This window comes from Python bivittatus, unplaced genomic scaffold, assembly GCF_059951505.1.
Source record: "Python bivittatus isolate LINGU-HERP-01145 unplaced genomic scaffold, Pbiv_v1 ctg000350_np1212, whole genome shotgun sequence".
In the NCBI taxonomy this organism is placed as follows: Eukaryota; Metazoa; Chordata; class Lepidosauria; order Squamata; family Pythonidae; genus Python; species Python bivittatus.
The window spans coordinates 23593543-23609439 of record NW_028277074.1 but is presented as its reverse complement, the minus strand read 5'-3'; the positions used below and the strand labels follow the sequence as shown (position 1 = coordinate 23609439).

At 34.7% G+C, this 15897-nt stretch overlaps 1 protein-coding gene across 1 annotated transcript in view; it reads right to left on the bottom strand.

Annotated features, from left to right (window-relative positions):
• The window catches only part of TRAPPC10 (trafficking protein particle complex subunit 10), a 54507-nt gene that overhangs the window by 35450 nt on the left and 3160 nt on the right, over window positions 1-15897 (bottom strand). The window contains exons 2-5 of the mRNA XM_007426342.3: window positions 2817-2898; window positions 2060-2195; window positions 1506-1702; window positions 304-499 (exon numbers count right to left, since the gene is read on the bottom strand). Coding sequence (XP_007426404.2) covers window positions 304-499; window positions 1506-1702; window positions 2060-2195; window positions 2817-2898 — 611 coding nt within the window. The remainder of the gene's footprint in view (window positions 1-303; window positions 500-1505; window positions 1703-2059; window positions 2196-2816; window positions 2899-15897) is intronic.

Below are 15897 nucleotides of genomic sequence, written 5' to 3'. Positions count from 1 at the left end.
AAGAAAATCAAGATGCAACTTTAGCTTTTCAGGAAAACCTTGTAAATTTTTATCATTCTGCTGGAACATAATAATTATATGAAACAGATCTGTAAGCACTCTGACTAATAACCCAGTTTGACTTCTGTTTGGCTACGTATGCAAGCAATGCTGAACCAGAGCTTTTGCTCATGATTTTAGCTTACAATGGCTTTAAGAAAATACATCTTATTATAAAAGGGTTCTATTATATGAGTAGCAAAGGAAACTGATGTTTAAATATTATTTTAAATAATTATTTTTCCACATACTGTTTTACTATACCTGGACCATAAAATAGTCACAAAAACTCCACCCTGGTTCTGTCCTCTTCTCTCTCAAAGTTCTCATGTCATCCTCAAATTTGCCTAGGTTTTTGGTAAAGGACATTAGAAGCAGTGTCCTAAGTTTTGTCAAGAAGGCATTCCAGGATTCCTGAGAGCGGGAAGTGTCTTTCAAAGGATCAGACAGAACTACACATCTGTAGTAAGATGAATAAATTAATACATAAATTGAATTTCACTCAAGATTGCACAATCAAATGGAACATAATTTCTTTTTTTCAACAAGAAGGCACATGCTCCTGAGGCAAATTCAACCAACTTCGCATTTTTTCTAGAGAAGGAATCACCCTTCCATTTCTGCCCACGTCTTTAACTTCAGATTGCTACTGATGTTATCAAGGTTAAGAATTCCTTGTTCAAGAAACCCACTACATCATTCATGTGTTGCTTTGAGTTTCTCAGATCACTGCTCCATGATCAGACTCTTCTGCACACTTTTCTCCTTAGCTGCTAGTCCTACCCAATTTTGTAATGCAGACATCTTTAATATTATTATCTTTATATCACTATAATAAATAATGATAGATTTAATCATTCTATTTTTTTGGCTGTTCTCATGATACTTTCCCAAGAAGCCAAATTCAAAGTTCAAGTTTCCCTCCCCCCTCAATCACTCACCCAGTCAGGCAACATACAAGTTCAACAAATTATTATATACTTTCAGGCCACCACACACTATAAATCTACATTTAACACTCTTAATATGTGCTACTTAGGTACATATGACTACTATAAAACTGTAGATAAATCTATCCAATAATATCACAATAACATAGTGGGAAAAAGGAGATTCAGAAAAACTGAACAATTACAATGATGTCTCTTGACCTATTTATATTTGCTTATATTTGATAATTCTGAACATGCTTTGTTATATATTTAGGTTTTGCTTGTTCATATAATTAATAACTGCTTTTCAAAGGTAAAACATTCCCAAAGCAGGAATTAATTAGCAATCACCAAACCAATTTTTCACCTGCTCAGATGATAAAGGGGATAAACTTCTCCCCTTGTTATTTTAGTTATTTTAGATTGTTAACATCTTAGATGGAAGCACTAAGAGCATACTCTGCTTCTGAAGACTTCAGTGGCACATTCAGCAATGATTACCACAGATCTATGCTACAATACCAAAAATCTTACCTGTCACTCTGCTTATTACAGAAGTCATTTCGTATTTTATCTACTATAGATGTTCGAGGAAGGATATTTGTTTTGTTTTTTTTCTTGGCATCACACTCAACTACAACAATTAACCAATCCATTGAACTATGAACTTTCAGAACATTCTGCCACTTGGTGATGTCATCTTTTACTGTAGCTTTATATACTTCTGTATCCTAAGGGTATAAGTGATGAATCACAAGATTAAATCTGCTAGATAAATAAGCTTGAACTGCTTCTCTGATATGCCAGGAGGAACAAATGTTCACAATTATTAAGCTGAATTAGTAAAGCAGCTAATATTTTCTCTACACCGATTCTTCCACAAATATTTTAAATTAGAACCATTTGTTTTTAGTTGCCTATCCCACATGTGTACTATGTGCTTATTTTATAGCTGCATGTTTCTATCATCTCACAACTTAATGTTTTTTCTCACAATAGAAATATGACAGGATGCAAAATCAAATACACAATATCTTCAGCCACCAAAATATGTAAGACTTATGCTTTGAACACACAAGACTACTTACGCAACATTCTGTCCAATAAATATGGAGAAAAGGAAATGTCAGAAGAGCTTTGTTCCCTTCTTTAGGTAGTAGCTCTTCTTTAAATTGTACAAAATTAGATTCCAGATGAATCATCTTAGGGGCCCGTCCATAAGACCTGAATAATATTTAGAACACCTACATTAGCTGACATATACTGAACAAAGCTAGAAGAACAACAGAGAACATACAGATGAATATTTATAGAAAAAGAAAGGAGGAAATGGTACTCAGTTTGGAATGCAGATTTAATAACTTACACAAAATTCCATACAAATCTGTTTTCTCTTATAAAAAACTAAAATTTATAGAAGTGTCTACTGAAAGAAAAAACTACTGGTCCTTTATTATGCTTTATTTAAATCTATGCTTTATTTCAATTAAATTATTTCAATTAATTATTTTAACATATAACATTCTTATAGATGATATGCTTACGATATCCAAAGATTTACTGAACTTAAGCTAGAATTTACTTCAGTTCTACTTATCTATTTTAAACACAACAAAGTAGAGTATAAGTAAGTTCTCTTGCCACATGTATTTCTCCTTAGTGCCTAGTCTTATCTCGACTGGTGTCAAGAAACTAAAAACATTTAACTGTTATTTTATAACGAAAATTATTGTTTGATGTTTTGATTTTATGTTTGAATAGATTTTATTTGTATAGTAAATCATTATACATTGGTTCATTTTGTTGGTATGTAAATACACTAATGATGAAGTAAAGCTGTATTACCTTCTCCATTCCATGGGCTCTTTTGGGAGCTGCTGAGAAAGTGTGGGATACAGAGAACTGAAAAGGTTCTGATCACCAGCACCTAAGAGACAAAAATATCAAAATCTGAACATTATTCTTGTTCAGATAAAGAGAAGTTATTTAAGATAAAGCTATATTTATTAGATGTCTTTATGATCTGTCAAACTATTGGCCAATGTTTTGAATGAAATTCTACTGCTTTTGGATTTATGTTTCTCAATGAAAAACAGATTAAACTTTTACAGATAAATATGCAACGATATGAATAAATCAGAAATGAGCCTCTTTGCCAGTATAAGGAAAAAGAAGAAAAAAAGACAAGCCCTGGAAAGCAAAAGAAGAAAGAAAAGAGAGTATCTCTAGTACTGGTAGGAAATAATTTATTGTAGAGAAGCTCAATTACTTTGTCAAGGACACTACAAAGCAAAACCATACAAACAGCTTGTACAATTTTATCCATGTAAATAAATACATCTATATCTAAATTGAATTAAGATAAAGGAACAACATTCAGCACAATAGTTTGTTTGATCTACAAAAAAGAAAAACAGAATAAATAGTATTTTACAATTCTACTTATTTTATCTCTAAAATTCTGAAACAAATAAGCATGTCAAATAATCTGGAACTAATATGAAGAATAATATAAATAAAAGTGTACACCTGTACGGAGAAAAGGCTATAACCACCTTATAACTGCAACATGTGTTGTGTGTGTTTAATTTTGAAAAGTGTCTAAAAACTGCAACTGGTGCAAAATGGAAAGTATCCCATATGTGAATATACTTTGTAGTTGACAGAATCAGGAGAAGAGAACGTTGACTTGCATGGTAGATTCTTAATTAGGGATTGTAGCTTGAAAAGCATAACATACACAGGCTTGGGTAAAACTGTTTTTTGATCGCACCTGTGGCATACTGGTCAAAAGTGACTAGCACTGAGGTGAAAAAATGAAAGAAACAGAGATGAGTTTGGAGAAAAATTACACAACATTCTGAATGAATGTGGGAGTGGGGGAAAATAGCTGTATATAAGAGTAGGTGCCTTTTTCATTTTATTATGTGGAAGGGAGAGTTGTAGTTATGATAGGAATGGATGGGTTGGAGTGAGACAAGAATATGGAAAAATATTGTTCCATCTGGAAACCTAAGAATGACTTATAATGGTGACCGGTTAACTTCAGCTTAGAAAAAGGTGTTTGCTTCAGCATGTCCATTCATGCCTACAGACTACAAAGAAATCAACCTGAAAATATGATTAAACTAATTGTTTATGATAAAAAAAAATTAGAGAATTGGTGAAGGATATGAGGTGATGAAAAGTTCTAAATTTGGGACAGATCATTTCATTTCATTCTGAGAAATTTTAACACAAGCAAATGGTGGTACAAAGTATGGGAATTTATGTGGTCTCTTGTAGGAAATGTTTATCAAAAGCATACAAAATAGCTGTATATAAGAGTAGGTGTCTTTTTCATTTTATTATGTGGAAGTGAGAGTTGGATATGATTGAAGAAATGTAAAAGTTGAATGCTGTAGGAATGGGTACTTAAGAAGTGTATTGCAAATTAAATATTATATGAAGAAAGAACGAATGTGTCTCCTACATGGCTCCCAGGTAATGAAATGCTAATTTTAAGGACGTACATTTGACACTATTCTCTCAGTATTTATGAAAATGGTAAAGATACATATTTTCACATTTCAATTATTAACTATTTTAATAATATTGATTTTAATGGCACTGATTGTATTATTAATATTCTATACTGTATTTTTTAAGCATTGCAAGCAATCTTAAATATTTGCATGCCAACAAGACGAGTATATATAGTTAGTCCTCAACTTACAACCATTCGTTTAACGATTGTTCGAAGTTATGACAGTGCTGAAAAAAGTGACTTATGACCAGTCCTCGCACTTATGACCACCGTAGTGTCCCCATGGTCACATGACCAAAATTCAGGCATTTGGCAACCGGCATGTATTTATGACAGTTGCTGCGTCCCAGGGTCACATGATCACCATTTGTGACCTTCCAACAAGCAAAATCAATGGGGGGAGCTGGATTCACTTAACAGCGTGATTCACTTAATGACCACAGTGATTTGTTTAATGACAACAGCAAAAAAGGTGGTAAAATTGGGCGTGACTCATTTAATGACATCACTTAGCAACAGAAGTTCCTGTCCCAATTGTGGTCACAAGAACTACCTGTATATAAATTTGACAAACAAACAAAATATTCTTTTTCTCAAGCCAAGAATATGTAGCAGCTTTTCTATATTTTGTTCATTTCTATCAGAAGTTTAGCATTGGCTGGACAACCTAATTTTGTCATTACCTCAACTTCTAGAATACACAAATAGTGATTTCATACACCCAATAGTCTAGGGTATCATAGCAGTAATAGATTAGCACTGTAGGGAACAAAGAACTAATCAGCATCATGATTTATTAAGTGACAGGATTATCACTTGAGAATTTTATTTTCAATTAGCTAAACAAACAGACTTTCTCAGTTGATATACAGTTTGACTATGTAAGATTTTTGATACAGGAAAGACCTAAATACAGTACTGTGCAAAGGTTTTAGGCAGGTGTGAAAAAATGCTGTAAAAATATATACAGTATTGTAATTGTTTATGTTTATCAATTTACAAAATGCAAAGTGAGCAAACAGAAGAGAAATCCAAATCAAATCAATATTTGGTGTGACCACCCTTTGCCTTCAAAACAGCATCAATTCTTTTAAGTATACTTGCAGGCAGTTTTTGAAGGAACTCAGCAGGTAGGTTGTTCCAAACATCATGGAGAACTAACCACAGATCTCTTGTGGATGTAGGCTGCCTCATATCCTTCTGTCTCTTCTGTAGTCTCTGAGTCTCTGTAATCCCAGACAGACTCGATGATGTTGAGATCAGGGCTCCATGGGGGCCAAATCATCACTTCCAGGACTCCTTGTTCTTCTTGACGCTGAAGATAGTTCTTAATGACATTGGCTGTAGGTTTGGGGTCGTTCTCCTGCTGCAGAATAAATTTGGGGCCAATCACACGCCTCCCTGATGGTATGGTATGATGGATAAGTAGCTGCCTGTATTTCTCAGCATTGAGGACACCATTGATCCTGACCAAATCTCCAACTCCATTTGCAGAAATGCAGCCCCAAACTTGCAAGGAACCTCCACCATGCTTCACTGTTGCCTGCAGACATTCATTACTGTTCCGCTCTCCAGCCCTTTGGTGAACAAACTGTCTCCTGCTACAGCCAAAGATTTCAGATTTTGACTCATCGATCCAGAGCACCTGCTGCCATTTTTCTGCACCCCAGTTCCTTTGTTTTCATGCATAGTTGAGTCCCTTAGCCTTGTTTCCATGTCGGAGGTATGGCTTTTTGGCTGCAATTCTTCCATGAAGACCACTTCTGGCCAGACTTCTCCAGACAGTAGATGGGTGTACCTGGGTTCCACTGGTTTCCACCAGTTGTGTGCTGATGGCACTACTGGACATCTTCCCATGTCAACGGGAAGTAAGCATGATGTGTCTTCCATTTGCTCCATTAAGTTTCCTTGGCTGACCACTGCATCTATGGTCCTCAACATTGCCTGTTTCTTTGTACTTCTTCAAAAGAGCTTGAATAGCACAACTTGAAACCCTAGTCTGCTTTGAAATGTTTGCCTGGGAGAGACCTTGCTGATGCAGTATAACTACCTTGTGTCTTGTTGCTGTGCTCAGTCTTGCCATGGTGTATGACCTGTGACATGAAACTGTCTTCCACAACCCCACCTTAGTAGCAGAGTTTGGCTGTTCCTCACCCAGTTTTAAGCTTCCTACACAGCTGTTTGTTTCAGTTAATGACTGTGTTTCAACCTACATATGAAATTGATGATCATTAGCACCTGCTTGGTATAATTGGTTAATCATACACCTGACTCTAATCCTACAAGATGCTTGACTTTGTGCAAGTGTACAAAGTGTGCAAGTGTAAGAACTGATGCTGGTTTGAAGCCAAAGGGTAGGCACACCAAATATTGATTTGATTTACATTTCTCTTCTGTTCACTCACTTTGCATTTTGTAAATTGATAAACAATTACAATATATATTTTTGAAAGCATTCTTACTTTACAGCATTTTTTCACACCTGCCTAAAACTTTTATACAGTACTGTATATTGAAAGAATGTATTTTGTTCTAGCACATTAGTGTATAAAATTTCTGGATCAGAGTTGTGATTTTTTTTTTCAGCTGAGTTTTTATTTCCACATGAAATTTAAGTACTACAGAACAAATATATTTAATCACTTTGATTGGAAGAAATGGATGCTGAATAAGAAAACTGTTTATATCTGATGTCCTTTAACTATCATTTCCCATCAGACTACTGTATAAGTACACTTAAAAGTACAAAGCATGTGCAATAAACATTATGATTTTTTTCCCCAATAACATTCTGATAAGAGCATAAACATTTAACTTATTTCAGGCTTTGCACTCATCAAGAGCAAGGTACTGCCAACATACACTTAGCAATTCTCCAACTGCCTGAAAAGAGATATACTTTATGCCAGAAGAAATATTCTGCTCTGTGACTTATTACAGCCTTGGAAGCTCATTTTCTTATTAGAAAAAAATCAAGAGTCCTGATGGTACTGTTCTTGCTTCCCTAGCCTTAAAGGCCTAAAGCAAAACGCTGTGTTTTTTCAGCTGGCAGCTAATCTCCTTTAGTTTTACTTTCTGTTACTTATATTTTTCATGGAACATATTTACTGTTTGGGCTATCATTATTAAAATGTAATCATAACATTTTGTTCCTTAATGAAAGGCATCCTCAGAATTGTTTAAGGAAGTCTATAAATATTGATAAAATAACAGAAAAATAAAAAGGTCAAGCAAAATATTCTTTTCAGAGATTAAAAGAGAATATGAAGATAAAAAGATGAAAGCATTGCAGGATGGGAAATGAATGGAACCACAGTATGATTAAAGTTATTAGAATGACTATCAGACCAGACCTGAGTATAGAGCTTGTTAACTGCTATTTCCCGTGTGAATTAACACAATTCTGGTCTTCCAGAAGTACTGGAGTATGGAGGACAAAGACTTAGCGATCAGGGAGCTGTTTCCATCAACAAATATGGAAAACAGACAATCAAACCAAGTTTTTTGTCAGAAAAAAACTGCAGCTATTGAGGTTTAACTAGCATAAAAAATTGGATGAAGCAAATTTAAAACTCTTTCTATAAAATAAATTGCATAATTCATTCTAATTGCAATATATTGACCAGGATAAAAGCAGCAGTTAAGATAGACAGTCATGGGTTGTTGAGGCCACAACAACAAGCCTCTGGAAATAATTACTGAAACAATTTCACATTTAGCTTAAATATTTATAAGCTGCTCAGAAAGAGCTTCTATAGCTACAAATCATTTTCAAAAATCTTTCAAAACAGAAATATCTACCAGCTAAAACCAAATAATATTATCAGAAGATAATAATCCTGAAATAGTTTGCAAAGTTCATCTTAGTTATAGATAGCAGAAAAGACCATGCCCCTTTTCTCCATTTAGTTTTCTTTTATTGAGATTCTTTTCAGTAAACAAACAGTTGTGAAGCTAAAATACTAAAAGAAAAGCATGATTTTTTATATGTTTTGGTAAACAACTCCTAACAATGTTCATGTTCATGATCAGGGACTTTTAGGCCATGGAATCTGTTAGTTTAAAAAAAAAAATCTTAGAACCCTTGATGAAGAAGTAAAACTCTAGTGATAGAAAATTGGCTGCATTCAAGTGAACTTTTATTTTTGTCCTCACAGAATTCCATGAAGTTCTTGCGGAAGCCTAGGTTCCACAGAACGCAGTTTAAAAAGCCCTGCTCAGTATTACCCAATGTATCCAGCCCCCATTAACTGAAAAAGCAAATAATTGTCTGTCTGTCTGTCTATCTGATTTGTATGGCTGCCCATCTTAAAACAACCCTGAGTGGCTCACATGAAGATTGGGGGGGGGGGGTGTGTGTCAAAGAACAACTTGATATTTCCCACTTCAAGACATCAGTTTGTTGCTCAGTCAGCCTCCTGAGACTTGTCAGATAAGTGTTTTCCTTTTCAGCTTAAGAAAATCTTCCTGGGAGATCACTGAGAAAGTTTTAAGTACAGTATCTATAAGCCACTTGATATCCTTAAGAAGTTCTGGACATCAACTTCCTGCCTCTGTCCTGTTGATTGAGACTCACAGGTATTGAAATCCAAAAAATGTGCTAGTTACAACACTTAATGCAACTAGTGGGCTATTCCTCTTTTGCTGGCCACAGCAAAAACTGTAAGTAGGATTCAGAGTAACAGAAGCAGTAACTAGAGGTCTTAACCTGTATGTTAATCCTTTATGCATTGTACCACTATCTAAGTTATGCTAACTCTGCCTCAACATATACTGCATATTATGTAATTTGGATGACAAACACAATTAAGAATGCTGCTCTGTATGTCCATAATATTGCAAATGAAAAAACAATTTTCTAATTAGTAAGTAGGATGGATGGGACACATACCTAACATTGTCTATTACAGCCATCAAGACCATCAGACTTGCCAGCATACCCCAAAGCTAGATTTGAAATGATTACTAAATATGGGAAGGAGGAAGAAGACTCTCTAAATATATTTTTTCAGTAGTGGCATACTTTGGATTACTATCCTGTTCCTGGCCATGCTATCCTATTCCTGGCCAGTAAATAAAAATCCACTACACTAGATGTAAGCTTAAACAAAATATATATTAATTTTCTAAAAATGTATACAGGATGATCTACCTGGACTTTTTGAGGGATGGATCATTAAAGTCTAGATGCTATCACTGACAAACTCTATTCCATAAGGTCACTACCCAAACAATCTGGCTTTAATGCTGGCTACTCCCCTTTAGGAGTAAATGTCCATTATTACCGTAATAATACCTCTCCAATAACAGAAGGATTTGCGGATATCCTGAACTTTCAGTATTTTCCAAAATGCCCTTTTCCCCAGGCACTGAGATGACCATAGCAAAGGCTCTGGTAAGTAGAGTGTTCATTTACATTATTATCTACAAAACCTCCAGAAATCAGCATCAGCATATAATCTTTTTACCATTCTAGTTGTGCATTATTTATCCCATTAGCAATAAAATTTTGCCAAAAGCCCAAACACTATTTGTGTGTATCACACACTTTGGATATGAACTTTGTTCTAGATTCCTCAGAAACGTTTTCCAACAACCAGATGTATACCCAGTGTGATTCTTCAATGGGAAGCAAGCATAACCAACATAGAGATGCAGTTACAGATACACGTCTTTGTTTATTGGTTAAGGATGTCTTATTTTTCTTTGTGGCCAGTTACATTGATATTAGCTGGTGCTCCCATGGGATGGAAAAGATCCCATCAACAGACCCTCCAGTATTACATTTTTTCACAGAAAGTTTTATTAGTGATGGGCTTTGAGCAGGCCAAATGAGCACTTAAACAACAAGTGATGGACATGGATGAAAAACCAAAGCAATCCTGATTTCTGAGAGATATATTTTTGGGAAACCAAACCTTTAGTTTTAGGCTATCAAGATATGTAAATCAACTCATAGTGCCAAAATATAGAAGAGTTTAACATTAACATCACCATAACAATGAATATCACAAGGAAGTTAAATTAAATTTAGCAAATAACTGGGTTTTAATTTGCCATGGAAATTAAGACAATGATAACACCAGCCAGTTTCTGTAGGAGAATTCTATAATCAGGGTGCCATAGTTGACCAGGCTCTTCATCACATCTCTGAGTTACTGTAGTTCCCACTATCAAATACAGAGTCCTCATGGCAGATCATAATGCTCAGGCAGATAAAAAGAGCTCAATATCTAAACTGCAAACTACTTAGGACTTTTAAACATCATTATTAGCACCAAGAATTCTGACTAGAAATATACTGGTAGCCAGTACAATTCTTTTAGAATTGTTATTATACATTGAATACAAGTTGTTGTGGAGTAAAAAAAAAAGGAGATTATTTCTTTCAAATGCTTGCTTATAAGTCTCCTGAAGGCTTTGGTTGCCCTTTATAGGAATCAAGATGCTGGTTCAGAAGCATAGTTCCTATGGCAAGGCAAGCAAACTTTATTCTCAATAAATACACTTACAATCAAATATAATGATCCAGATGACAAACCCACCTTACTGAAGGAGAAAAAGGAAGAAGAGAAACAAGAACAATACAACACTGGCTGCAGTCTTCACAGGAAGACCTGCGAATGAATGAATGAATGAATGAATGAATGAATGAATGAATGAATGAATGAATCTATCTATCTATCTATCTATCTATCTATCTATCTATCTATCTATCTAATTTGTCACCACCCATCTCATTGAAATGACTCTGGGCAGTTTACAGCAGAGATAAAATTCCTTAAAATGCCATATAAAAACAGTCCAAATAATAAGTAGCTTCCAAGAATTTCCTGGAGTTTTGCATTTTGAAATAACAGGGTTTTTTTTTCTTTTTTCCAGAAAAAACAAAAACAAAAACAGGGACATGGCATAGGATTTGTACTTACTGAATGTGGTAAGCAGAACAGGAACATTAATTCATTAATGTTGCTGTTCTATCTACCTCATTGAGTGAGGGAGGACAGTAACAGATTATCAACTCTTAAATGAAAAGTCACCAAAAGAAAGCAAGTCCACAAAGAATTTGGTCTTTTCTTTTTTTCTGAAAATATCAACACCATGTGGAGGAAAATATACAGCTATATTACATAGCTTGCCCTTTGCATACAGAAAACGTACATAATGTAATTATCCAATACCGTAAATACCCATACATAAAATTCTTCTCCACATAGTTTTGGAGCAAAGGTTGGATAGCAATACAAAGAATTATCCTGACCATTTTGTGTATGTTGTAACATTTTCTTTCAGTACAAAATTAAGATGTTGTATACCACTTTAAAAACTCAGAAAAAAGATGGAATAGAAATGCTAATAATAATTTCATAGTAACAAAAAATCTCACAGCTCCCCCCATTTTTAAAGAAACAAAAAGTAGATGGGAACATCAAATTTCCTTGAAATTTTGCTCCCCCCTCATTTTTAAATCTCTAAGATCACCTACAAATCACGAGAAATTCCTGCAGGATAGAGGGAATCCAATTTTTACCAACTCTACTTCAGTTCCTTGTGTCACCTTCCCTGTTATTCCAGAGATTTCTTAATATTCAAGAGCAGATTTTTGGTTGGCTACTAGAAGATGATGATATCAAAAAAATCACAACCTTCTTCCTCCTGAACTCCACTTGTAGGATTTCAGGATCCAAGACCATATGATCTGCCATAAAGATTTGAGGGAGGGGAGGAATATCATTTATTGAATTTTCCACCACTTCCACCCAACTACCAGACTGACTGTAGGAGAAGTGGAAGTACTACAACAACAAATCAAGAGGCATAATTTGGCCACAAGACATAAGAACAATATTTCTAAACTCTGAGTAGCTAGTGCAATACTCAGTGTTTTGTTTTTTGTGGTTCCTGCTGAAGTACCAGAAAAGTTTAATGGTGCTTAGGCAATTGCCTTCTGAGGTTATAATGAACCTGCAGTTGCTTTTAAACAATACTTCAAGTTGCTCTTTCACACTGATATAAACATTTTTATGCAGAAGCCCTGTATAAAAGGGGGGGGGGGATCCTGGGCTTCAGCACTTGGGTGATAAAACTACTTGCAGTAAGCTAAGATAAAGTTAAGACTGGTTGTATAACAACTGCACAACTTCAGCAATCTATCCAGGATACTAGAGTGCCAATCTTAGATGAATGGTAGAATGATCTACAAAGAATCTGATTCCACAAAAGGATAGGAAAAAATTCCAAAGACCCTGCCAAGTAAATGGTTTTAGGATTATAAATTTATAATCACGAAAGTGATTTATAATGTATACTTGCTAAAATCAAAAAAGTGATTTAAATCAAGCCAAATTACATCATGCAAAATGGTTGGAAGGATATAGCAAGAGACTATCTTTACCTTTAGTAGCTGCCTGAATTGAAAGTGATTTTTCCCAAGCACGAAATCTCACAAAGTTCTCTTTATTAAAATAAAAGCAATGATTCAAGAATTTCACAAGTAGACTGTTCTCAATTTAGGACAAATATACTTATGTGTAAATAAGGATTTTTGAATATCTTTCTCATAGCCTTAGTGTGCAGGTTCCTTCCCTGATAAAAGGGACATTTGCAGCTGTGACTTATTTATACATCAGTTATCACTCTGAAAAGGAGTGCAAGAACACTGAAAACTACTGGGGAGCAGGAGCCCTTGAAATTTCTGCCCACCCCAAAGTCCTAAACCAATAGAGTTCAAGGATGTACAGTTCCTTAGACTATTAGCAAAAGAGCAGGGGAATAATTTTTTATCCAATCAAGAGAATTAATTTGAAGTACAAATCCTTCAAGCCCATCATGATGGAACAGAATGGTTACAAACAGCAGCATATTTTCCTCAATAAAAGTCTGGTAGAACGCTCACTATCTCGACTGAAGTTAGACATTTCAGAAGGGGATCTACAGATTTGATGTTCCAATAATTATTAAAGCATTAACTCCACATAGTCATGCACTATAAAGACCCCCCTTCAAACCTTCTTAAATGTTACTCTAATAAGGGGACTTGCAGCAGCAGTATTCTGAACCATTTCCATGGGGCTAGAAAAAAAGTAAGAATGGAGAGAGAGGATAATTTAAGAATTGATGTAAAATATTAGGACAAAACTAATATTAATCAACATACTTAGTGAACTTATAGTTGGCAGCAGAAAAGTGAAGCGATGATTTGTTTTGGTTTATTTTCTTTACCAGTTCAAGAATAGCTAAAGGATAAACAGTGTACTGGAGAAATAGAGAGATTAATCCTAGGAAAGTGGAAATAGCAAACTCTGATAAAATCATGAATGATAAAAACATTTTTAGGTCAAAGATCAAACTGGTTAAATCAATGGCCTTTTTTGTGGTAGTGAATGGGTGTAAACATTGAGAAAGAATGAGATAAAAAAGATACAGTAAATGCCTTCAAATTAAGTAGCTGAAGACAGTTTCCAAGAATACTATGGACTGCAAGAAGAACTAAGCATTCAATCCTGGAAGAAATAAGTGAGTGTTCCCTTAAGACAATGACCGGCACACAGAAACTTATGTATTTCAGACATCTGAAGCAAGCAGATGATGGACCAGAAAATGATTATGCTTAACAAAATTGAAGAAAAGGAAGACAATGGATAAGTTGAATGGACTGGATAAAAAGACTATTATTGGAATAGCTACAAGTTGAGATGGCAAACATTTGCCCATGCAGTAACCAAGAGTGGAAAAAGTCTCAATGGCTAACTACCCCAAAAACCCATTCACTGATTTCTATATGCGCTACCTTTGGTTATAATGTTTACATTCCTGCAAATGTCATTCTGCTGATTTTCTTTTTCGAAGTTGTAGCTGTGTCCCTTTTTTCTGTATACTGGATAATATAAAAAGGGCCTCCAAGTTTCCCAAATAACATTTCGAATACAGTATAGCCAAACTAAGCTGACTTCAGGGCAACAGAGAATATAATTTTCAGAGCGCATGGCAAGTTCAGCAGCCCTGGTACAGCCATACTAATTATATTTCATTTTCTTCAACAATTTTGAGAATTCCATCTTCAATAACTTAAATTTATCCCTCTTTAATTGTATCCCTCTTTAATTGTGAATATATGTCTCACTGGTTTTTGCCATGCAAGCTCCCAAATTGATCTTGCTGTTCGTCACCGAAGACAAATTCCTTGTGTATATTTTATACTTGGTCATTAAAGTATTTGTATTGTATTGTATTGTATTGTATTGTATTGTATTGTATTGTATTAAAAACTATACTAAAAGCAAGTTAAAGTAATATGTGACCAAAAGTTTTAACTCAGACCAACACTTAACACTTTATGATTTAAAGTTGACTAGCATCAATAGTCCTATCTGACTCTAATGACAATGAAGAAGGCTAAAGGCTCCAGATGAAGTTAAATTATTCTTCAAGCCAACCCTGACTTCCACTGACTTCAGGGACATACTCATGTAATTTTCTCTGCAACAATATAAAAGTGATTTTGACATTGCCTTTTCAATTATTATTATTGCTACTTCCCAATCTTGCCTACAGTCATGAGACTTCTTAATGGTCCCTCCATCCAGGTACTAACCAGGTCTGATCTTATCTAGCTTTTAGTGATCAGCCAACTAAATTAGGCCCACATTTTAACACCAACCCATTGCCAATTATTTACAAATAAATCACAAACTCCTGTGCCAGAGTTAAAACATATTCTCTTTTAAGAAGTGCCCAGCTAGCTATTACAAAACATTATTAATTCTTACTCTCTGTATGGTTTTATAAGGTATCTCACAGGACAATTAAATACACACTCAACAGGAAATAAACCCTGCTAAATTCTACGTGAGAGCAAACAAAACTCGTTTTTAAAAATATTTACAGTCATATTTTATTTATCTAAAGTATTTATAGCTCATCCACTACCAAAAGGATCTTTTCTGAAAAGCCTTTGAGGGACTGATTTGAGCAGAATCACCAGTACCAGAGTGGTTTGATTAACCTGTATTTGGACTTATATTTTATTAACTACATCTTTGTAGAATGAACACCTAATAGAACATCAACCTTTGTGGGCTGTGTTGGAGAGTTTACTGGACACTCCAAAGAATGTATTCAAAAGGATGAACATCATTATTTTCTCTGCTGATGTAAGAAATTTCAAGGGTCATTGGCTCATATAATTTGGTCCTGTTGATCACTGACATCTTTCTGGAATATTTTAATGTAAATAAACAGATTTATGAGGATTTTCTTTTAGTGTTAAAGATGTTAATGCTATGTTATCATTTTGGAATTAGACTATTTTTTAGCAGTTACGATTGTGTTGGGCCGAGGGTATTGCTAGGAGAATTATTTTCAGAAATTTGAAAAGTAGCAATATTCCTGATACTAAAG